Raw genomic sequence first — 25,514 nt, forward strand, 5'->3', positions numbered from 1 at the left:
GACCTCCAGCGTCGCTCTATTCCCCATAGGGAAGCATTGAAATTCATTTTCAATGCTTTCCTATGGGGTGCGCTAATGCGCATGCGTGGCATTGCCGCACATGTGCATTAGGTCTCCTCGGCCGGCGGGCGAGATCAGTCTCGCCCACCGGCCGACGTAACCAGAAGGAGGAGCGGCGGGGGAGGAGGAAGCAGCGACGTGGGACCTGTCGCTGCCCCTGGTAAGTGACTGAAGGGGTTTTCACCCCTTCAGCAACTGGGGATTGGGGGGTGGGAGGGAGAGGGACCCTCCAGTGCCAGGAAAACGGATCGTTTTCCTGGCAGTGGAGTTTCCCTTTAAGGATACAATTCATATCAAATAGAATTATCCATCCATCTGGTGTGATAATGCCACCCTATTAGACTGGATTGCTATCATTTCATATTAAACACTTCCTTCAGGCTTCCAAGAGCTTGTTCTATGTCTATCTGTTTCCATACATCTGGCAGTTTAGCCGGTTTGGCTTTATATTCCACTGCAAACTGATCATTAAACTTCACAAAAATGTATTTCCAGTAATCAGAGGACTGAATGCTGGAGTCAGGTTGGATGGACCAGTCTGGATAAAATGTGCGATATTCCTTGAAGGGATGATCTTTCCAATCTGTATCTTCATTTCTAAATGGCCCATTGGACACAACACTAGTAGAGCATATGTCTGTGCATAAAACCTCACTATGTAAAAATCTATATGTTCCCAAGCCCATAGGTCTGTGAATTGATGCAAAGTGATCTGTGTGATCACTTCCTCCGGCCTCACAGGGGACTTTACAGAACGGACACTGCTTCTCACATCCGATAACCTTCTTCAGCAATTCATCCTCTGGCTTCAACTTGACTTTGGAAAGAATGGACTCAGCTCTCAAACTTTTCACTTCTGTTAGGATTTGATTTTTTGTTTCTGATAGAAAATCCTGAATGTCAGAAGAAAATTGCGAAACATTTACAATGTTCCCAAAAACAATCAAATGCATTTGATTCTGTGAAATCACTAATTCATTTTTTAATTCTTTACAAATGTTTTCTAAAAGGATTGTGATATTGGCACTGTTCAAACACTTTTTTTTAATAAGAACATCTTTGATTTTTTTAACAATCTTTAACAAGATGTTTTTTTGTAAAGTTTCTAACTGTGAAGAACCCATGTATTTACCTAAAATGTGTTTGAATATCCAGTTTTTCAGAAACTTCCTGTATGAATTAATGTATTCTACAAAATCACTAAACTTTCCATTCTTTAACAAACTTTCCAATACCCGAGCTTGAAAGAAGGATCGACTTTTGAATATGACATTGTCTGAACTACCTAAAACATCATCCACTATTTCTTGACCAAGATGTTTGTAAATGTATTCAGTTAAAGCTGGTTTCAGGCAGAGATCACAAAAGTCTTTAGCTCTCAGTTTACTTTGGTCTTTCTCTTGGTAAATGCTTTGAAACATTGCAAGATACTGAGGTTTTAACTTGTCTAGACAGGTAATTGTGTCATTGTCTTGGAAAAAATCGTCATGCATCTGTTGAAACCTCTGAGCAGCTCTTCCAAATATGAAAAGTTTCATATCTAGCTTAAACATTGAGGAACAGTGAATCTTTTTAGAATGCTTATTCTCCAGTTGTCCATCAATCAGACGTAATAGTTCCTGACAGTAAGTGTCATCATAGTCCAATGCTGTGTTGACTTTCTCTGTAACATATCGATCACACATCTCAAACAATGATTCAGCGAGTTCTGATACCTGATCATAATGTTCTTGGCTGGTATAAAACATGTTGCGTTTCAGTGAAAAGAAATTGTGATCAATATAAAATGTCTCCATGACAAATTGTATATCTCCATATTCAAATAAGTTTTTTACATTTAGAAATGCTTTGTTTATTTCAGATCCTTTGTTGCTTACATTATGGCGCAGTTGGTAAAGCATAGCCTGACTTATATTACGTCTTTTTAAAGACTCAATCTGTAAATCTGAGATTGTCTTCTTCCACATGCCCTCAAACTCTTCTTCTATTTCTGAGACACTGAGCTGATGATTTCGCGTTCTGCATGTCTTCAGAAGATCAATAACTTTTTCTTTGATTATTTTCTGATATTTGTTCTGGATACCCTGAATCTCAAACTTCCCTTTCTGGATATGAACAGCCTCATTAAACTTGCTAAGAGCATTTCTTTCAAGATCCTTTTTCAGAAATGTTGTGCTCATTAAAAAGTCTTCTCTGTATTTTTCAATAAGATGTGCATTTTCTAAATTATTCTCAAAATATTTTCTGAGCAACTCTGTCATTTTCCTTTCTTCCTCACACAGAACCTTGTTTAGCTTGTCCTTGTATCTGGAAATTGTTGTGGCATCTAATTTATCAGCTGATTGATTTCTGATCAGTGTCTCAGTGTTAATCACCCAGCTGTGCACGGCTTTGGTAAAGTCCCATTCCCACTGGGAGAATTGAATAGTCAATTTATTATACGCTTCAGCCACCAGACTGTTTCTGAAACTGAATATAAACTTTTCATGTTTCACTGCATTCCACAAACTTTTTGTCCATGTGATAAATTCTTCAATGTTCAGCGGTTTGTTTTCAGATTTACATGTCTTTAAAAATTCCACCAAATATTTTTTTAATGCAGAAGCATTTTCACTGTACCCCGAGTTTACTGGAGCCATTGGTGGGACTCCATGCCATAAGCCAGGAATGTACCAGTTGTCTTTCTCTATGTCATAGTCCATCACATCACTAAAAGTGGTTATTGCATATTTTGTTTCCATATTTGCTGCAATATTAGTCATTTCATCCAACTGTTCCAGGAGTTTCTTTCGGTCTCTTGCATTCTTTCCATGAGCGGACACATCACTCACATTCTGATGGACAAACTGACATTTGTTTTTTTTTCCTATTTCTTTCATTCTAAGAAATGCATGGATAACAATCTGCAAGATATCTTTCATTTCAGTTGTATTTTCCATGGCCATGTTAATTATTGTGATATCACTCAGCCCAATCACTAGCGTTGCCAGCTCATTGTCATGTTCATAACTGTCCTCCAGAGAAGCCAATTCAGGAGCTTTCAGACCTTCCGTATCAATCACCAGAATAAAGCTACAGCCCAGCTCCTCCTGGAAGTCCTCTTCTACTTTAATAAGTGTCATGAAGGCCCCTCGTGTGCAACGTCCACTGGCCACCGGGAACTGCAACCCAAACATGGTGTTCAGAAGGGTGGATTTCCCCGTACTCTGAACTCCCAGCACAGTGATCACTCTCATTCTGCATCGTCCTCCTGTCTTGATGTTCAGCTCAGTCAAGACATCAGTTATCCACTGCAAGGGGATGTTGGAGGCATCTCCATCAACCAACTCTAATGGGAAACCACCCCACAAGAGGTCAGCAGCTATTATAGGGAGCTTGGTAAACTGCCTTTTGTCGTCCTGATATTTTTTCCCACTGTACAAAGAATATTCTGCTTCATAAAATTGTCCCATTTCACGCAGGAAATGTTCAATTCCGAGTGAGCTGTCAGATATTTTTTTATCTAAATATTTTAGTTCCTCCTTATTTTTTTGCGGGTTATTACATTTCTCTTTATATTCTGCCTGCAAAGTTGACAGATTATTCCGAGCTATGGAATCAAGTTCGAATTTAAGCCATTTCAAAAAATAATGTTTTTCTGTCTGTGACAAATAAACAATAGCATTAATAAACAACATTATTCCTTTGGGTAATTCATGAGCATGTTGCTTCTCATGCAGTGAAATGCGTTGGCCTATGAGCTCACTCTGATATTCTTGAGTATCCATTGCTCCTTGGTTTTTCATTCTGCACATTTCCTTTTCTATTTTAGACACTTGTTTCCACAGATCTCCCTGCAAACTCATTGTTTTTTTCTTATATAAAATCACATCTTTTATTTCTTCAGTTATTTCCAATACATGTTCCCTGGCTTTTTGACATTCCTCAGAGTTTTCATCCACATAGATACCAAGTCTGTTGGTCTGTTTCTCCATATTTTGCATTGTTGTTCTTTTGGGATTGTTTATTAAGGAAAAATTAATACATGACAGAATTCTTTTCATCAGAGCTGTATCATTGTCTGTGTTTTTCTTTAATATTATATTGATTACATCGAGCTTAAGCACCGATATTAACTTTTGCACATTCTCACGTGTCTCCTTGCTTACATCTTTCCCGGGGCTGGGGGTGATAATGAAATAATACTTTGTGTCTTTGCTATTACAGTTTGATAACAGTCTGAATTCTCTCTCCCCGATGCTCTCAGTAAATATAAACACAGCTGATGAGACCCGGGTTAAGAAGGTGAACTGTGTCCAGTTAGACTCCAGGTCTCCTCGCAGGTTGGTCACTGCGATCGGCTCTGGGAAAATGTCAGAACTTTCACTTCCAGAAGGAAAATACCAGGACATTTCCACTAGTCCTTCAGATAGCTTTCTTTCTGTATTACCTCCTTGCATGTTGTCATGAATGAAGAAGTCTTGGTTCTGCTGAGCTGGGCTTAGAACCTGATTCAGGATTTTTGATTTAGATAGTTTGGCTTTACCCAGTCTAACAAAAGAGAAGGTCGGCATGGGGATGTTCACCACATTTTCTTCCATAAACCCTTTACAATCTGCTAATGACTGAGGTCTCCATCTCTTCACAATATCTCTCATCGCCCATAACATAAAGATGCAACATGATGCACCACCAGAAGGGAGCAGCAAAGGGACAGCAAACTGACACATGGACATTTTTGACACAATTTCCTGTTGTAAAAAATGATCAGAACAATGCATCAGAACACAGAGAACATCCAAGGGATTGAGAGATGAAGAGTCATCTTTTTCACCATTAGTATCAAAAATCTTAAACATGATTGTATCTAAGCTGTTATGTTCAGTTGATCCCGCATTACACGGATGTTTATCACAGTGAGTGTTTCTGGCAGTTCTGTTGAGAGCCAGGAGTTTCTTTAAGAAATTTAAAGGAATATCCTGTGTACATTGAGGATTAATGTCCTTACAATTCTCCTTCTCGATATTCAGAATACTCTTCAGTGTGAGCTTGGAATGTACAATGTTTTCCATTCCTAACTGCACTAGGAGTTCCTCAATTTTTTTATTTTGTCTAGGAAGGAAAGAGAATGTTTTGTTATAATCTTTACAAGAACAAAATGAGACTATTACACATTATATGGGTTTACAGGGGATAAATTCAATCACAAAAGTTTCAATGCATTTGCTGACTCAGGGGAAAAAAAGCTCTTACAAATAAAAAGATATCCTACTGGACACAGGCTTCATTTTTTTCCTCTCAATTAAATATATGCACTGGCTAAATTTTTACATAGCAAACTAGTGTAAAAATAAATTGAACAAATAAAGGCTCACAAGTCTAACATTTCATTTCTGCACTTGTTTTTTTTACCTTACATAGAAATTGATTTCATCTTCATAACTCCATTCTGTCCCTCAACATCTCACAGAGAGACTGCAAAAAGCGACCTCCCATTTAATAAACAATTCAGCAAGTTTTGTAGGACAAACTTCATGACTGCATGTACATGGGCATGGAGGAGAGAGGACTCTCAGCACAATGAATACAATGCAGGGCATCTTTGTAGGCTGCAATAGCACCCTTCAGTTCTCTACATAAAACAAATTCTTAACAAAAATGCCCATACAGTAAGTTACCTTTTTGTCTACAAACAGAAATATTTTTTACATTTCAATGACATTTAGTGGCATTTATGCAGTAAAGAAATTCCAACAGGTTCCTAAAAATACTCGGTTACCGGTTTTCGCTCCATGTACCAATTTATTTTATTTTATATCCATCATTATGTTTTAATATGTCATTATAACAGATAAGACAAACTGTCCGTAAAGGTTAATTTTATTTCTCCAATGTTTAAAGAACAAATCAATTAGTACAATTAAAATTTGTGAATTTGCATATTTAATTTATTTTAGGAATTAATGTACAGAAATTTAAACGTTTGATATATTTCATATGAATGTTATTTCATTTTTGTTCAGCACATTGTTCAGGATTGGATTCGGTGTCTGGACAAACATGACAATATCCTGATAGCTAGTAGTATAATTAAATTATGTATTCTGGATACTTGAAAAATATGTCACAGCTGCCAACCTGAGTTTCACTCACAGGTCAGTAAAGAGATCTGTACTATTTAACAATTCTGAAAATTGCCTTTAATTTATTTGTGACTTGCAGCTTTAACGCCCCCAGAAATACAGCCCATCATGTAATAGAAAAGAGGTGGTCATCTTTCTCAAACACTTTATAATGAAAACTCATTTTACTAAATTAAGCCTATATACAATAGGTTCTCTCCAATGAAAAAGTATAAATCTTTACAGTGTCTATTAGACCCCACTATTAAGCAGGGTGCTCCGGTGAATGTATTACTCGTCCCCCACCTGGGATCAGTAGGGTGAAGGATAATGCATTTCACCAAGCACAATAGACAAATAGTAGCTAGACTAGGGGATGCACATCCCCTTTGTTCTAATAGGCATAGGACTAACTCGTGCCCAAGATTAGATACTCCCACTCACAACCTCACATAAGACATTTAGCTTTCTGTTTCCAAAAGTCTAAACTACTCCCTACACATTACAACAAGACCGATGAAAGCATTTTTGACTACTCAGATGAAGATGCATGTTGCCGCCCCACCACCCCAAAAGAAATGTATGTTCACCTGTGAGTTTCTTGTCCCTTTTTGTGTTTCTTATTCAATCTATTGAATGTCTTACCCCTTTTTGTGTATCTTAACCTTAATTGTTCCCCATTGTGTTTTACATTCCCTTGTTTGTCTCTTACTTTTCCCATTTTCTGTGTCCTACTTTCCCCCAGTCCCTTTTTGTCTCTTTTACTTCCCTCCAGGCAATTATGTGTCTCTTACTTCCCCCAGCCTGTAACAGTCACTTGGGGACTTATGTAACAGTTTACCAGGAGTTGTAGCCCAGTTGCAGGAGATGGCACAAGGAGGAGGCAAAATCCAAAAGCACAGGACAGATAAGGGAAAATCCAAAGGCAGGGTCAGTCGAGAAGCAGAAGTCAGGGCTGGCAGCGGAGTAACGTGGTCAGTAAGGCAGGCAGAGGTCAGAGTCCAGGAAATCAGTCAATAGCGAAGCAGAGATCCAGCAGAAAACACCAAACAGGCAAAATGACCAGATATTAGCTTTCAGGCAGGGCTGGCTTTTACAGCTTGCTAATTAGATACAGCTGACCCTAATTGGAAAAGGGTTGCACGTGGATCAGTGCTGCTTAATCCAGGCAAAGTGGGTCAGGAAGCAGAACAAAAATGCAAACAGAAACTGAAGCCCCCTAGTGGATGTCATGGCAGAGAACCTGACTGGGATGCTGGAGCTGTGAGTTCAAACCCAGCCAGGTCTCTTAAAGGGGCAGCCACACCTTGCTGTCTGCAGGGCTCGGGCTGTGCTGTGACACAGCCCCTTTGTGTATCTCTTTCCCCTCTCAACCCATAGTGTCTGTCATTGTCTTCTTTCCCAGCTCCTCTGTGTGTAATTGTCCCCTTCTCCAGCCCCTCTCTGTGTATCAATGTCCCCTTTCCCAGCTGCCAATGTGTGTCATTGCCCCCTTTCCCAGCCTCTCTAAGTGTCATTGTTTCCTTCTCCCAGCTCCTGTGTGTAATTGTCCTCTTCTCCAGCCCCAATGTCCCCTTTCCCAGCCGCCAATGTGTGTCATTGCCCCCTTTCCCAACCCCTCTGTGTGTCATTGTCCCTATTTCCAGCCTCTCTAAGTGTCATTGTTTCCTTCTCCAGCCCTTGTGTGTGTCATTGTCCCCTTCTTTAGCCTCTGTGTGTGTCATTGTCCCCTTCTTTAGCCTCTGTGTGTGTCATTGTCCCCTTCTCGGACCCTCTATATGTCATCGCCAGGCACTTTTGTGTGCCCTTCTCTTTTTCCTCTTTACGTGCCTGCTTAACTCTCTTAATTCTTCTTCTTATTATTATTAATTTTTTTTTATTATTTATATAGCGCCAACAAATCTCGTAGCGCTGTACAATGGGTGATATCTGCAGTAAAGATCCTCTACCACAGCACGGTCCACTCAGCCACATGAAGTTAACAGCAGGAGTGTTGTGTGCTTTCCTTCTGCCTGTCACCCAGAACCCAGATATTGTGCACTCAAGGCCAGTGCACCTTAACCCCTTAAGGACAAAACTTCTGGAATAAAAGGGAATCATGACATGTCACACATGTCATGTGTCCTTAAGGGTTTAAGGTGGCTTCCCAACTATGACTAAGCTTCCCACTCCTCCTCACATCAAGAAGACTACCCATTCCCTTCCTCTGATAAGAAGTCATGAAAACTGTCTAGCAGTAAAATGTCCACCTCATTCTTCATGTTTCACTGAACATTTTAAGCCCACAATAATATCTAGTAATAATAACAAAGTATTCAACCAGATATGGTACATTCAGATTACTCTGGTTTAGAAGTACGTCCTGGGGATGTTACCTTTGACCAACATCCAGGGGTTGTTACTATTACCCAATTTAATGGTACTCATTTTATCTACCTCGGAAAGGATAAAGGGCTGAGTCAACCCTGCCGGGATTTGAACCTTGAGTTAAACAGATTCTACTGATGATGCAGTAACTAATAGCATTGTGGTTTCTATGATCTCCAATGAATTTATTTTGTTTTATTTTTTTCTTGATGTCATGGCAAAATTATACCAGTAAGCATATAGCATTTTTGCATAACGTTTCTGCAAAGACAAGAAAATACAGCTCTAATAAAGCAGAATTTAACTGAGAGGGTAATTGGAAAAAAATGAGGCCAAAAGTATTCAAACAGAAAAATTCCACAGTTTTGGTACATTCCTGCTCACTCTTTCTACAATTCCTGGTTAAGTGAATAACCCTTCCATTGATTATTGCTGCTGAAACCTGTCACTCTCCTCTTCTCTGTGTCCATTGATATAGTGGCATGATAGCACTTAGCCCATGGAGCCGGCAGCATGATGGAAGTTAGATGGAGTTCTACTGCACAATAGTAATATTTGCAAGAAATTGATAATAACAGGGGTTTAGTGCGCATACGGGTCTAGGTTTTGACCATATATAGTCAGATCTGATAACTTTAATATCTAAATTACATAGCAATCTTCTTTCTCAAACTAACACATTTAGGGTGTTACTGATACCTTTGTGGTGTAGTTAATATATCCTAGTACATGTACATGAAGTTTTAACAATTACTCAGATTACTCACTTTCTGGAAAGCGTCCTGAAAAACAATGTAACTTTGGAAATCTGGGTATCATGTTCTCCAGGTGTTTGAGGAATTTCTCGCAGGCCTGTTCTCCTTTCTCAAGTATGAGGTTCAATACATTCTCCATCTTCACTACCGGGCTTTCAGCTACAGTCAGATTAATGTATTCTTCAAGAGATATCAGATACAGGGAGCTGAGCTCGTCCAACAAACTATTTGCATCATCTTCAAAGATGTCTATTAACCGCCACCTAAATCTGTTAATGGTCATAGATGCTTCTCCAATGGGATAATCCATGGTTTCTGAATGTTTAAGACTGAAAATAAAGATATAATGAAGTAAAATTAATAAAACAATCAGAACAATGGTTTAAAAAATGTATGCTTCCAGAAACAGTCTTTGCTGGTAAAACACTGCATGGCTCAGTTATTCTGTCATGGATTCCTATGGGAAGTGCAATGTTCCCCTAGCTGACCAAGGGTAAGAAAGGTGGCCAGTGAACTTTTTTACAAATCATAAAACATATACATTTGCTCCCTTATCCACCTCACACAATATAGACCCTATGCACACCTCACATACTGCACCCTTCACGCATTGCACCACTACACACACTGCACCCCTACACACAGAATCCCTACACACACCAAACTCCTACACTCAAAAAACCCTACACACACCGCACTTCTACACACACCAAACTCCTACACTCAAAAAACCCCTACAGACACCGCACTTCTACACACATTGAACCCCTATACACACTGCACCCCTCACTGGAATCTGTCTGTGTATATTTAGCAGTATGTATGTATCCAGCAGTCTGTTATTGTATTGTGCAGTTTCTGTGTATGTATTTAGCAGTCTGTCTGTTAAGATGGTCCTAGGGGCGGAGCCTGACTGTGAACCAAGATGGCTGTATAAAGTGAAAGCTCCCTCTGGGCCCTAAACACAGCTACTCATAGCGATACAATCTGTACACGGACCTCTCAGAGCACCCTCTTGCCTGCCGGGACACCAACAGCCGCTCAATGCCATGGGTGGTAAACGCAAAAAACGTGATCTACTGCCATTGGTAGCCTCTCTATTCAGGCCCCCACAAGGCCCGGGCCTTGTGGGGGCCTGAATAGAGAGGCGCCATCTTCCTCCCAGAGGATGGAGGACTCAGCCTCTGAATCGGAACACAGTGAGGCTGCAGCCCCAGCTTCAACGCCTCTGACTAAACGGAATCTCCAACTCCTATTATGTGAGGCTGCAGCAGACATCAAAAAGCACATGGCTGCAGAGCTTGAGAAACAGCTCCCAAGCCTGAAAGTACAACTAGCAGATCTGGGGAGAGGACTGTCCAAGTGGAACAACGCGCTGATGAGCTCCTTGAGACAATTAACACCCATGAATGCACACGCTGGAAAATATCATGGAGGACCTAAACAATCACTCACGGCGAAACAACCTTAGGATCAGGGACTTACCTGAAACCGTGACCATGGACATGCTACCTTCCACATTGCACAAAATATTCCTTACCCTTCTCCCAGAAGCAACTCCGCAAGATCTGGCCATCGACAGAGCCCACAGAGCCCTGAAATACCCCAGCCTCAACCAAACAGCGCCTAGAGATGTGATAGTACGCTTACACTATTTTACATACAAGGAAGCCATCATGCGGCAACACGGAAGAACCTGCCAAAATTCAATGCAACCACCCTACAGTTTTATCAAGACATCTCAACCATCACCCTCACCAAACGCGAACTTAAATGACTTACCAACGCATTGGCGCAGGCACATATGCATACCGATGGGGACACCCATTTAAGCTATTGGTCCGCAAGGACAAGACCACCTATGTCCTCCAAGATATCAAGATATCTCTAAGATGGCGACCTTCGCCACAACACTGGGCATTCGCATGCCCGAAGCACCAGCCACACCCGCTAACTTGTCAACCGGAACCCGACCAATACTGCCACTACTATGGGAGAAGCCACTGCCATCCTGGAACTGTCCTCAAAAGAGACACTTCTAGGACACCCAACAAGCAAAGGCCCGAGTTCCATGAGTGCACCGTAGGCAACTCCAACCGAGCACAACAGGACTTGGCGGGACTGACTCCACCAACCAACCACATGAACTTGAACTCATAACCATCCTTTTTCTTTTAATATTTCAGTTTACAAGTTCCCAAATGTATTATGATGTTGCTAGATAGATATTATGACACCATCTTAACAGTGGCAGGGAAGGGGTGGGGAGAGGGAACCAAGTTAGATGCACACACTCCAAACACCTTCCCCCCAAAGCATCCAAGAGCGTCCTCAGGCTCCCACTTAGGGAAACGGGCCATACTTACACCACACTCCCTCATGGTATCACAGCTGATATACTGGGAAGGGGAGGTAACAAGAGGCGAAGGGAGACGGACACTCAGTACTCCAACCAGCAGAGGGGAAGCAGGGGATACCTAAAACTAAACTGAAACATTCTCAAGAAAGAGGGGAGGAGGAGGGAGGGGAGAAAATAAAAAGACTGGGGGGGGGGGAGAAAATCAATAATAACGCAAAAAAAAAACTAATAGAAAAAATACGTGAACAGATATGGATAGCTAGGCAGATATGTATAAATCCACATATGTACGTACAGAGCAAGGACTATACCCACACAGAGCCCACAATCCAACTAAACAATCACTACATTCATACTCCAAACCTGAAGGCTCCGTGGTAATATACTACCATGACCTTCCTACAGCCATCAGACCCAACTGGGATAGCCCGGAGCCTCCCCTACCCCTGGACACGCCCGAAGCGGGATGCATCTTTGTGCCACCCCACACCATGTCCCACAACATCAAGTACAAGAGCATCCCGAACCATTCAGACCAGGATGAACCCGAACACCCCAATCCAATTAGCCTGGCACAAATCCTAAGGCCAGGTGGTTATTACTCTATGTTTTTTGTTCCATGTTGCTTTTATTGGTCTCATCAGATTGCTACACAAAAGACCCCTTGGTGAGGGGGTGAGGGGTTCGGGAGCCTGCACGTTGCATGGGTATCGGTCTCTTGGCTCCCCCACGTCAATACAACACCTCAACCTATACTACAATGCCTACTAACCTAACATGTACCTCAATCAACTGCAAAATGCTAAATAACCCCTCAAAACGACATCAGCTCATGCGTTGGGCCAACCTTACCAAAGCAAATATTATCCTCCTGCAGGAGACACACTACTCTGATGGATGCCCCTTACCTCCCTCTCCTTAGTCAACACTTTAAGGCCTGCCACCTAGCTAATTAAAACTCAGGCAAACACAATTGAGTGGCAATTCTGCTAAGACAATCATGCCCCCCTCCAAGTCACCAATACACACAAAGACCCCTGTGGTAATTTCCCTACGACAGCAGGAACAATTGGCCCATCCAATTACGCGATTACATCCATCTACGCCCCTACAATCCAAGACCCAGAATACTGGACCACTTTACAGGCCCATCTAAGCCTTCACCCCAACTGCCACAAAATCATTGGGGGGGGGGGGGGACTTCAACGCTACACTTACCCCAACGATAGATAGACTAAAACAGCCATCCCTGGCCAAAACACAAAACCAACCCTCCAGAATGGACAAACTTATGGCAGACTTCATTTCCCAGACTAAGTTGATAGACATATGGATGATACACCATCCAACAACGAAGGACTATACATTTTATTCACACCCGCACTGCACCTATTCTCACATAGATTACTTCCTTATCTCCCCATCCCTCCTCCCACAAACGACAGCAACATCAATTGGCAACATAACATGGTCTGACCACGCTGACATCTCAATGACATTCCAACCGCCACAAATCTCCAGACCATGGTCCTGGAGACTAAACCCAGTTCTACTCCATGACCCACAAACAATACAACAAATCAAGACCGAACTCACCAACTACTTCACTACCAACAAGGACTCAGTCCAAGCCCAGGCTGTCCTCTGTCCTAGTTACCAAAAGCTCCCTCATTAGCATAGACACTGCACACAAAAAAAACTGGCCTGCTGGCCACCTAATGGACCCCCCCCCCCCCCATCGGATGGCTGTCTACCTGTCAGACGTGGCGAGGAAGCTGTGTTCACTCTGATCTGATCCCTCATGCGCCGTTTACTAATGCAAGGAGCCGAAATATGACTTCATATTCCGGCTCACTGCATTAGTAGACAGCCCATGAGGGAGCAGAGCAGCGAGAACACAGCTCCCTCGCCGCGTCTGACAGGGACTCAGCCGACCACCGCACTGAAGTCCCACTGGACCCCAGGGACAGGTCCACGCCACCTCTCCAGGTAGGGAGGCTGGGTGGACATTTGTAAATTATTAAACTATTAATAATTTGTGTTTGTGTGTATGTGTGTGTCTGAGTGTTTGTGTGTGTGTGTTTGTGTTTGTGTCTGTGAGTGTGTATGTGTGTGTCTGTGAGTGTGTGTCTGGGAGTGTGTATGTGTGTGTGTGTCTGTGAGTGTGTGTATGTGTCTGAGTATGTGTGTGTGAGTATGTGTGAGTGTATGTGTGTGTGTGAGTGTGTGTCTGTGAGTGTGTGTGTGTGTGCGTGCGAGCCTGTCATCAGTGTGTGTATATGTGCACCTGTCAGTGTGTGTGTGTGCATGCGTTTATATATGCATTTAAGTGTAATTTTTTTGGGGGGGAGGGGTGGATCTAAGGTGAGTTTCCACACTTTTTTCCCCTTGGACTTGACCCCTGTACAACCGACTTGCCATATCTCACCATACTGGTACTACACGGGGAACCACTCCCCAAAGAAATGTTACAGGCAAACATATGCCTTCTATCCAAGCCCAATAAACCCCACATGGACCTGGGCCATTTCAGACCCATCTCCCTACTAAACGTAGACGTGAAAAAATTCACCATGATACTCACCAACCAACTCTTGCCATATCTCACCAAACTAATACACCCTGACCAGTTGGGATTTATCCCCTCACGTCAAGCCAGCGACAACACCAGAAGGATGCTGGACCTGATCTGGGTGACTAACAGAGGCTACATCCCAACCCTACTCCTATCCTTACACGCCGAAAAGGCATTTGACAGACAACTTTGGCCGTTCCTCTTTGCTACACTGGAGAAATTTATATTCCCTAAACCATTTATAGACACTCTACAAACAATCTACTCCAACCCTACCGCCAACCTCCTAATGCCTAACATGAACCCACTTTCCTTCTCCATATACAACGGAACGAGACAGGGATGCCCACTATCCCCTATCCTCTTCGCTCTCTCTCTTGAACCCTTGATGCTAGGAATGCACCGAAATGAAAATTCTGGGCTAACACCGAAACCGAAAATTCAGGATGCCCTTGGCCGAAAACCGAAACCGAAAATGACTTTTTTCCCCAAATGATTTTTAAAAAGTTTTTTCCTATAATATTTTTACGATTAGACTTTTTAATTAATTTAATTAATTTAATATGAATCTAATATATAAAACTTCCCTTCTCTTTTAGTGCCCCCCCCTGCTTAATGTTCCTCTCTCCCCCTCTAGTGTTCCTCTCCCCTCCCCCTTTTTTAGTGTCCCCCCCCTCCAGTTCCATAGTGTTCTTTCCCACCTCCTCTTCAGTTCCATAGTGTTCTTTCCCACCTCCTCTTCAGTTCAATAGTGTTCTTTTCTCCCCTCCCCTGTCCCAGTGTGTTTTCCCCATCCCATAGTGTTCTTCCCCCCCTCCCCTGTCCCATAGTGTTCTCCCCCCCTCCCCTATCCCATAATGTTCTCTCCCCCTTCTCCTGTCCCATAGTGTTCTTCCCCCCTCTCCTGTCCCATAGTGTTCTTCCCCCCTCTCCTATCCCATAGTGTTCTTCCCTGCTCCCCTGTCCCATAGTGTTCTCCCCCCCTCCCCTGGCCCATAGTGTTCTCCCCCTCCCCTGTCCTATAGTACTCTTCCCCCCTCCTCTGTCCTATAGTATTCTTCCCCCCCTCCCCTCCCCTCCCCTATAGTGTTCTACCCCCCTCCTGTGCCATATTTTTCTTCCCCTCTCCCCTGTCCCATAGTGTTCTTTCTCCTCCTCCCCTGTCCCATAGTGTTATCCCCCCCCTGTCCTATAGTGTTCTTTCCCCCTCCCCTGTCCCATAGTGTTCTTTCCCCCTCCCCTGTCCTATAGTGTTCTTTACCCCTCCCCTGTACCATAGTGTTCTTTCCCCCTCACCTGTCCCATAGTGTTCTTTCCTCCCAGTCCCCAAAAAAATTAAATAAAATAAAAAAAAAATTTCCCTGCAAATTTGACCCCTTTTCATCCAAAACGGGATAGGCCCATTTTCAGTCGAAAATTTCGGCAGCCAAAATTTCGGTGCATCTCTACTTGCTGCATCTCATTTGCTCCACACAATTGACCACGGGCATCACGTTACGCACACAAAGATACAAAGTGGCAGCATATGCCAATGACCTCCTTCTGACACTCACAAACCCGCTAAACACCCTTTCGCCGCTTCTGAAGCTACTAGACGAATATTCAGAAGTTTTGGGATATAGTCTAAACCTAGACAAAACCGAAGCACCAACGCTCAACATAGAGACAGAGAATAAAAACTTACTACACAATACCTATGCCTTCAGATACAGCACCTCTCACATATCATATCTAGGAATTACACTACCAGCAGAAATTCACCGCACTTACAACCTTAATGTTGTGGCTGGGACGCCTAGCCTCGGTAAAGATGAATCTACTGCCACGCTTTCTCTAACTCTGTCAGGCCATCCCCATTCCAATCCCTACCTCAGATTTCAAATATCTACAAAAGCAAATAGATAAATTCATTTGGTCAAATAAACGACCCAGAGTGAAGCGCACACCAATGTACATCCCTAACAGAACAGGAGGACTGGGCCAACCCCACTTCCAGCACTATTACCATGCAACACAACTCACCCAAACGATGGGTGGAACTAGTACACAACCTCTTTGGCTTTGACTTCCCATCCCCCGAAAATCCCGCTCCACACCACCACCCATACCTCCAACACTAACCAACTCCATACCAACTCCATAAGTGCATGGGACAAACTCACTAGAAAATACCCTATCATCAATGATCCAACATCACTGACACCCATACTGCGCAACAAAGCATTCCCCCCAGGCATGTATCCTAAAGATTTCGCGCATTATGAATATTATGATCTCTACAGGCTTTGCCGACGGGAAATTACTCCAATACAATGACCTACCGCAACAACACTCAACCTACAACACACACAACATTTTTAGATACATACAAATAAAAAGCTTCCTGGAACTCCAAGAAAACACAATTGCAGCCACTACCAAACTCACGACCTTCGTACGTACGTACATACGTACGTACGTACGTACGTACGTACGTACACAACCCAACCTATAAAAGACCTACCTACCAACTACCAACTACTTACTCCTAATCACCAACCTACCTTCAGGAGCATTGGCCTATGTGTCGGCTAGGGAGAGGGACCTGCAATCCCTGGAAGACCTGACAGATTTGCAAGACATTTGGGAGGCCACCGCTTCCATATCCATCTGCGTAAACCACAAGGAACAAACCACAAAACCATGCATAGATGGTACCTAACACCCACACGCCTATACCACATGGGTAGGTCGGATTCAGACCTATGCTGGAACCAATGTGGGCACAGGGGAACATACATTCATCTATGGTGGCACTGTCCCAAGCTAGCACCACTATGGACGTAGGTCGCAAACCTGATATGCAAATTACTCCAAGTGACCATCCCCCTAGATCCCTGGATCTGGCTCCAGTTGAAACCCTGGTACCCCTTAACCAGAACACAAAACAAACTAACAAACAGAATAGCCCTAGCAACGAGAAGAGCAATAGCAGAACTCACAACGGTCATTCGTAAAACCAGAGACGCAATGGATATCAGCCAAAGTCCACGAAACATCAAAACATTTTTACAAGATATGGGACCCATGGCCAAATGAACCTGCATAACTGACTCCTGCCTACACCACAGTGGAGGGGCAGGGAGGAGAGACCACTGCCTTGGTGGGGGGTATGGGGGAGGGGTGAGGCTTAGCCTCCCTCTTCTTTCTCCCTCACAGGACGGGGGGGAGCCCAAGGATTGGCTGGGGGTGAGCACAGGGAGAGACACACACCCAGGCAGCGACGTAGCAGTAAAATAAAAAAAACTATGGGCGTATCAGCACTTAGTGGCCAACTAGGAAATTATAACAGGACAGACAGCAAAACCTAAAAATATGGGGTCCCTCAAACACCAACAAGGAGAAACAAGATAAAATTGTTGTAATGCGTTTCGCCCACAGGGCTTTTTCTATGCCATTTGAAAAGGCCCTGTGGGCGAAACGCATTTTGGCTGTTTTTATACCCTTTTAACTTGTACTAATAAAAGCAATATTGGCTTTTACCCTTTTTTTGCCCCCTTTTTTGCCATATATTCTTTTACTTTTATTATTATATTTACTCAATCGTTTTACTCATTGTTAACCTGGAACCCACTTGGATCTACTCGCTAAAGTATCCCAGGTGGGGATTATACCACCTATGCCTATATTAGTGAGCAGTGTTTCCTTTTCACTTAAATGTGAGTATAAGACATTTTATTACATTTTCATTAAATCTTTTTTAAACAGAGAGCACTATTTTCTGTTTTCTCTCTCTCCTCTATTGGGACACCCCAACCCTGAAGAATTCTCAGAAATCCACCATCACCTATATCCTACCAGTGTAGATCAATGCCACTGAACGCCTAATACACCAGAACTTGTACAAGCTCTATAGGAGGTGAGTGTGATTTATATCTACTCTATACTTTACCACATATTTGTGACATACTTCACCATTTGCGTTATTTTTCTCCTCATGTCCTAATTGGATTAAGAGACACCACTCATCTAAGACCTACAAGACATAGATCTGCAAAGTACCTCCAATATTGGACTTCTTATCATTTTTATACCTTGGACTATTACTATTTTGTTTGGCTTCCTACTGTAAGTTAATATTTTTTATATCAATGTTTTATATTTCTTTTTTATACATTTAAAAATAAGAAGTTCTTAGTTATCTCTGGCGCAACCTTACAACTATTTTAGCGACGTAGCAGTCCCTGACCTGGTCACGGCTCCAAGCCCACAAAGGAGCCCGGACAGGCGACCCACATATAAACATACCACAAAAGACCTCTCCTTGGCCCTCCTACACGACCCACAAGAGGCTGACCCCCACCATACACACACACAATGGAGACCCCAAACTGGAGCCCAGAAGGCAACTAGCCGGACCACGACTAAGACAACGAGACCAATGGTTACAATTGTTTATGTTATTGTATAATTTTGGTTTTATTATATTATGTATATACATTGTGCTTTGAACGACATCAACTTCAGAATAGCAAAACAACCAAACAACCTCAACACAGAATGGAGACCCCATACGCAGAACACCAAACACAGACATGGGCTACTAAGACATATCAACCTACTGTATAACCACGATACCCTGACAACAAACCATGTAATTAACTAACAGAAATGGTTGAACACTATAAATAATCTGCCTAATCACAGTTTCCTTTTTGTAATGCAACCTTTTTACTACAAAAAACTCAACAAACACAGAATGTTTAAAAAAAAAAAAAAAAAAGATGGCCCTAAGCTGTAGATAATGCAGATGTCTCTGGTTTTATCTCTGATGTGAAAATCGGCGAATTTTGGGGTACTTTGATGAAGTGGTGTGCTTTTGGTATTACAAAATTATTACCAAATCTCCATATTTATTTGCTATGGTAGGTGATTTTAAGTAGCCTTGTAAGATGTAAAACCGAATTTGTATGTGTGCACTGTTCCTTTAACAGGACACTCTAAACCCCTAAAGCATTTCAGCTTGTTTATCTGTATTTTCTTTATCTATACATTTGTCCTTTTTTACATTTCTATACATATATGATATAAATAGTAATAGGGGAATCTGTTTTGTTGTTTTACAAAGAGAAGTACTGGTGTTTTTTTTTTTAGTTATTTAGTGTTAGAAAGATGCATGGATGCAGGGCCGGTGCAAGGATTTTTGGGTACATAGGCGAAGATGCATTTTTCCCCTCTCTCCTCCCCCCCCAAAAAAAAACATCTTCACCTTTGTGCCTCTTAACCAGCCCCTCTCCCCTCCCCGACCATTAGTGGTCCCCTCCCTTCCCTGTCCCTTAGTGTTCTTCTCCCCTCCCCCCTCTTTACCCTGCCCCTTGGACACACTCTGTCACTCACAGACACGCACACACTGTCACTCACAGACACACACACTCTGTCACTCAGACAGACACACTGTCACTCACAGACACACACACACTGTCACTCACAGACACACGCTCAGTCACTCACAGACACACACACACTGTCACTCACAGACACACGCTCAGTCACTCACAGACACACACTGTCACTCACAGACACACGCTCAGTCACTCACAGACACACACTGTCACTCACAGACACACGCTCAGTCACTCACAGACACACAGACTCTGTCACTCATACACACGCTCAGTCACTCAGACAAACACAGTCACTCACAGACACACACACTGTCACTCACAGACACACACTGTCACTCACAGACACACACACTCTGTCACTCACAGACACACACTCTGTCACTCACAGACACACATCACATACATTCACTAATTATTATTTTATAAATACGCATTTTCCACCCAGCCTCCCTACCTGGAGAGCTGGTGTGGATGATGGATCTGATGATACTAAGATAAGTAATAGGGTTGATGTTCCAAGAGGGATACGCTAAATGGAAAATGATTTAGGTAAACTAGAAAAATGGTCAGAGTTGTGGCAACTGACACAAAAGGGATTTAGGGGTAATTATTTCTGATGACTTAAAGGAAGACAAACAATGTAATAGAGATGCAGGAAATGCTAGCAGAATGCTTGGTTGTATAGGGAGAGGTATTAGCAGAAGAAAGAGGGAAGTACTCATGCCATTGTACAGAACACTGGTGAGACCTCACTTGGAGTACTGTACACAGTACTGGAGACCCTATCTTCAGAAGGATATTGATACCTTAGAGAGAGTTCAAAGAAGGGCTACTAAACTGGTTCATGGATTGCAGGATAAAACTTACCAGGAAAGGTTAAAGGATCTTAACATGTATAGCTTGGAGGAAAGACGAGACAGAATGATAGAAACATTTTATCAACACAGTAAAGGAGGAGACTATATTTAAAAGAAGAAAAAAAAACTGCCACAACAAGAGGACATAGTCTTAAATTAGAGGGGCAAAGGTTTAAAAATAATATCACAAAGTATTACTTTACTGAGAGGGTAGTGGATGCATGGAATAGCCTTCCAGCTGAAGTGGTAGAGGTTAACACAGTAAAGGAGTTTAAGCATGCGTGGGATAGGCATAAGGCTATCCTAACTATAAGATAAGACCAGGGACTAATGAAAGTATTTAGAAAATTGGGCAGACTAGATGGGCCGAATGGTTCTTATCTGCCGTCACATGTATATATATATTTAGAAAACCAAAACAGGAGAGAAAAAGAGCAAAATCCCAAAGAAGTGAATGTGTCTGTAAATGTGAGTGAATAGCAGAGTGAGTAAATGACTGCGTGAGTGAATGAGTGAGTGAGTAAGTGAGTAAGTTAGTGAGCTAATGAGTAAGTGTGTGTGTGATAGAGTTTTTGATATTGTGTTCTAGATTACTGAAATAAGTAACTGAGTCTGTGAGTGTCTTGGAGTGAGTATGTGTATTGTTTGACTAAATAGGTTTGTCAGTTGGCATGAGGGTCAGTATATTAGACAGACAGACAGACAGATAATACCTCGAGCCTTGGAATCCTGTGCAGTGAGATAGCAGAGATTGGCTGGAAGACGTTGAACTGGTCAGACTGTGCTGAGCAGCAGGCTTACTGACTTGTCTGAGAACATGAAATGAAACTTTATGCTATACATAGTGTCATAGACTCCTTTCAGTTTCATTTCCTGCACCGGGAATAATCATTTTATTCTGTATACTGCATGTGTTGATATGGGCATAACAATAGTAGATACAGAGGTGCAAGTATAACTCAAGGACAGATATATCAAGCTATTGTGTGAGAATACTACTAACAGGGTTATTCACTAAGTGAATGGCCCTCTAATGAATGGGTCAAAACCATTCTCTGCTATATGGGGTCATTCAGACTGAAATATATGGACAATCACCGCTGTATGAGGCCATTTAGATGGCCACAGGAGCTGCTTGCTCCTCATAGGGATCCCTTAACAGCAATAATGCCAGCGATGTTAAGCCCAGCAACTACTACAAATTGAAACTACAACTTTTCTTGCTCATTATGGCACAAAAATCTGCCAAAAATGTAAGTAGAACCCCACTGTGCAAATATCGGACCTGTCCTCACCACACACCAACGATGGCGCCAACAGGCAGCACTCACCAACTTCGTACTCTTACCCAAGTGATTGCGCATGCATATCAATACATACCCTGGCTCCAGCAATGGACTTCTCAGTTCCAAAAATGTTTTTTGACCTACAATCTTCCCTGCAAAGTGAGTTTGCTAAGCTGGAAAGAGAAGTAAGAGCTGACATACAGGCGATCAGTGAACTCACAGCCCAACTAGAAGATAAGACGGAAGAAATCATTGAAGCTCACAATACCCTGGTTGACTCTTATTCGGAGCTCCACGCCAAGCTAGATCATTTAGCGGATAAAGTTGCGGACCATGAGGACCGAGATAGGTGCAGTATCATCTGCCTTCAGGATATCCTGGAAGAAATCTCACCTCAAGATATGTGGAAATTTGCAATGGAGGTATTTCAGTCCATAGATAACCAAAATGTTATTCAGATTAAATTGTAAACTCCTGTATGGGCAATAAGCCCTTGTAGTGGAAACAGTAAATGAAAGAAGTTAGTTAGGGTAAGGTCATGTCATCCCTAATTGTCAGGAGTACAATACTAAATGCAAATAAAATTGTTTATTTTACAACCCACATACCAAAATTTTCACAAATTAATCAATCAAAGAGAATAACAACTTAATACTAAAGAATAAAAGGTAAGAGCTACAATGCTGTAGATGTCTTGACAGTAGTGTCAGATAGATGGAACAGAACGTGCTGTCCTCTACTGGTCAGACTGCGTTAAGGTAGAATATTTTTGCCTGCTGTAACAAAAAATAGGGACCACTCTCCTAAACAGTGAAATAGGTGAAGTTCAAGTGGGTACAATCAATTCTCCTGTTTTCACTTTATAGTGTTGTTTCACTGTGAGTTGAGGGTTGCTAATGTTACAGATATTGCACAAAGCACTCGTGTCAGAGATACTCTTCATACTCTTTTTAATATGTATCCATATTCTAAAAAGTTCAATGTTGTACTGGAACCAGGTGCACATGTTGTTGCAAAGTAGAACTCTTAGTTCGTGCTAAGAGTGAACTGTTTCAGCAAGCAAGTGGTATTATCAGGGAGAAGGGGAATAAGGAGAGCTGATAGGTAAAGTCTAATAACTTACTGTATCCTAGTTCCTCATGGCGTGTACTACACGCGATGAAAAATGATTTCACATGCCACTCCATGATTGTTAGGTTCCTCCTACCCATCTCACTTATGGCCAAAGTACTTGACACCAAGATCAGATTTATCCCAAGATCAGATCACGCTCCGATTACCCTATCACTAACAGAAAAAATTCCCTATTATGGGCTCTGGGTCTTGGAGGCTTCATGTGCTTTTGTACCAATTCATTGGGCCACCTTCTTGTCCATGTCTTTTGTTTTGCCTTAAATCTTGTTTTGTATGATACTTGCTTATTTCACAATTTGAAACTCAATAAACAATTTGCTGAAAAAAAAAATCTGGACCTTGTTAATGGAACTCATCAATGCCTCGATTTTGTAAATCAGGCACAGAACAGGCCTAAATTGGGTCTGAATTTTAGTCGTACCAATCACCGCTGGACAGCTCAAATCTGGACCAAATAATTTAAATCCCAGCCCAAAGACTTCAAATCCAGGCCCAGATAAAAAAAAATAAAAATTATTTGAACTATTGGCAGCACTAGCAGCCAGTGAGCAAATAGATTTAAAAAAACCTTGGCAGCTCAAGGGTTGCTTATGTGGTTGCTGACATGCCGCCGGTGGGCAATATCTCCTCAAAGGTTAAAACAAGCATCTGGGAAGCCATTGCTGCCTTGTCATTAAAAAAGACTCCATCCCATAGGGATGGGGCATATGAAAAAATGGGGGAGACATAGTCCCCACCCCCATAGCCTTCACTTGTTGTTAGAAATTGAGTTGGGGCTACTCTAATATTCATGGTGGTGAGCCTAGTTTCCTCCCTGGCCTCCACCCATTGTTGATATGTAGAGTCCCAATATTAATAGTAATGGGGGGAGTACCTAGTATCCCCATTTAGGCAATTAGAGTAATATGTGTTGAAAAAATGTTTTACTTACCATCCGAATCCTTTTTTCTTCAAAACCCAATCATAAAAAAACACTGATAAAGTAAAAGAACATGCCACAATAAAAAGTAATCCATCATAACCCATGCATGGCTTGCCACAGAATGAGCATCCGCAGGGCCGGTGCAAGGATTTTTGCCGCCCTAGGCAAAAATCCATTTTGCCGCCCCCCCATGAATGCAGCTACATTCCCTTTAGATGTTTATTCACTAAACTCTGAATTACAGTGAAGAGACATTTAGGGAAAGAGACGCACTGAGTAGGCATTAAAGGGAAACTATAGTGCCAGGAAAACAAACTTGTTATCCTGGCACTATAGCTTCCCCCTCTGTCAAACGCACCCCCCTTGTGGTGCAGAAGGGGTTAAAACCCATTCTGTCACTTACCTGGGTCCAGCACCAATGTCTTTCGTGCTGGCTTGGGTCCGCCTTCGCTCCTTAATGGCCGCGCTCGCAGTGGTATTTCCAAGACACTAGGTTTTGCGTGACGCTGGACGTCTCAATGCATAGCCACTATAGGAGTTAACGTTAACCCAGGACAGTAATTATTTAGGTTTCTTAAAAATTGCAATAATTACCTTTGCAGTGTCACACAATCTCACTAATACACACACTCTCTCACTGGCATACACACTTACACATTCTAACTAACTTACACACTCTAACACATACACATTCTCACTGACCTACACATTGTCACTTGCACACTCTCACTGACATACACAGTGTCACTTACACACTCTCACTAACAGACACACACTCTCTCACTGACATACACAATGTCACTTACACACGCTCACTGACATACACAGTGTCACTTACACACTCTCACTAACACACACACACACACACACACACTCTCTCACTGACATACAGTGTCACCTACACACTCTCACCAACACACATTGCCAGTTACACACTCTTACTAACACAACACAGTGTCACTTGCACACTCTCACACACACACAGTGTCACTTGCACACTCTCACACACACAGAGTCTCTTGCACACTCTCCCTAACACAGTCTCTTGCACACTCTCTCACACACACAGTGTCATTTGCACATACTAACACAGAGTCTCTTGCACACTCTCCCTAGCACACAGAGTCTCTTGCACACTCTCACACACACACACACACACACACACACACACAGTGTCACTTGCACACTCTCATTAACACACACACACACTGTCAGTCAAACACAAAATCACACCACTCTACATATAGTCACACTTTAATTACACACACAAACACAGTAATGTAACACACACATCAATTTACAAACATTCATACTATAAACAATCCCCCATGCCATACCTGGGTGCTGTGAAGAGGTCCAGGCAGCAGGATCCAGGATGTTGTTTTTCTTTCTGCTGGGGGGAGCAGGAGAGTCGCACTGTGAGCACAGGCTGCTTCCTGTTCCCCTCTGAGTGCTTCCTGTGTTCACAAACAGGGGGCAGCCGGGATACCAGTTAACATCCCGGCTTCCCCCAGCCTGCAGGAAGCACAGTGCTCTGCTCGGGGGATGGGGTTACAGCAAACCCCGCTCCCTGAGCAGGTAATCGTCTGCAGAGGGAGTCCAGCAGCTGAATGGCTGCGCTGGGGGGTGGCTAAGGAGCTGCTCGCCCAGCACAGCATCCCCAGACAGCAGCAGGGCAGCCTACCGGGAAACCTCCCAGTGGGCGCCCCCCAGA

The 25,514-nt window shown here is 42.6% G+C and overlaps 1 protein-coding gene across 1 annotated transcript; it reads right to left on the reverse strand.

The window, feature by feature from the left end:
- Positions 1-412: 412 nt before the first annotated feature.
- LOC134571012 (up-regulator of cell proliferation-like) lies at positions 413-21,209 on the reverse strand. The gene is made up of 3 exons (XM_063429045.1): positions 21,172-21,209; positions 9,292-9,612; positions 413-5,151 (listed from the first exon to the last, which is right to left on the reverse strand). The coding sequence occupies exons 2-3, from the start codon at positions 9,591-9,593 to the stop codon at positions 414-416; spliced, it is 5,040 nt and encodes a 1,679-aa protein (XP_063285115.1). The 5' UTR covers positions 9,594-9,612; positions 21,172-21,209; the 3' UTR covers position 413.
- Between the last annotated feature and the right edge of the window lie 4,305 nt (positions 21,210-25,514).

This window comes from Pelobates fuscus, chromosome 8 (genome assembly GCF_036172605.1).
Source record: "Pelobates fuscus isolate aPelFus1 chromosome 8, aPelFus1.pri, whole genome shotgun sequence".
Classification (NCBI taxonomy): domain Eukaryota; kingdom Metazoa; phylum Chordata; class Amphibia; order Anura; family Pelobatidae; genus Pelobates; species Pelobates fuscus.

What these genes read in the sequence shown, in the direction of transcription:
- LOC134571012 (XM_063429045.1), bottom strand. Translation starts at nt 9,593, where the DNA reads ATGGATTATCCCATTGGAGAAGCATCTATGACCATTAACAGATTTAGG. An exon ending in GGACGCTTTCCAGAAAGTGA is followed by an intron (nt 5,152 to 9,291) that starts GTAATCTGAGTA and finishes TTTCCTTCCTAG; the next exon opens with ACAAAATAAAAAAATTGAGG.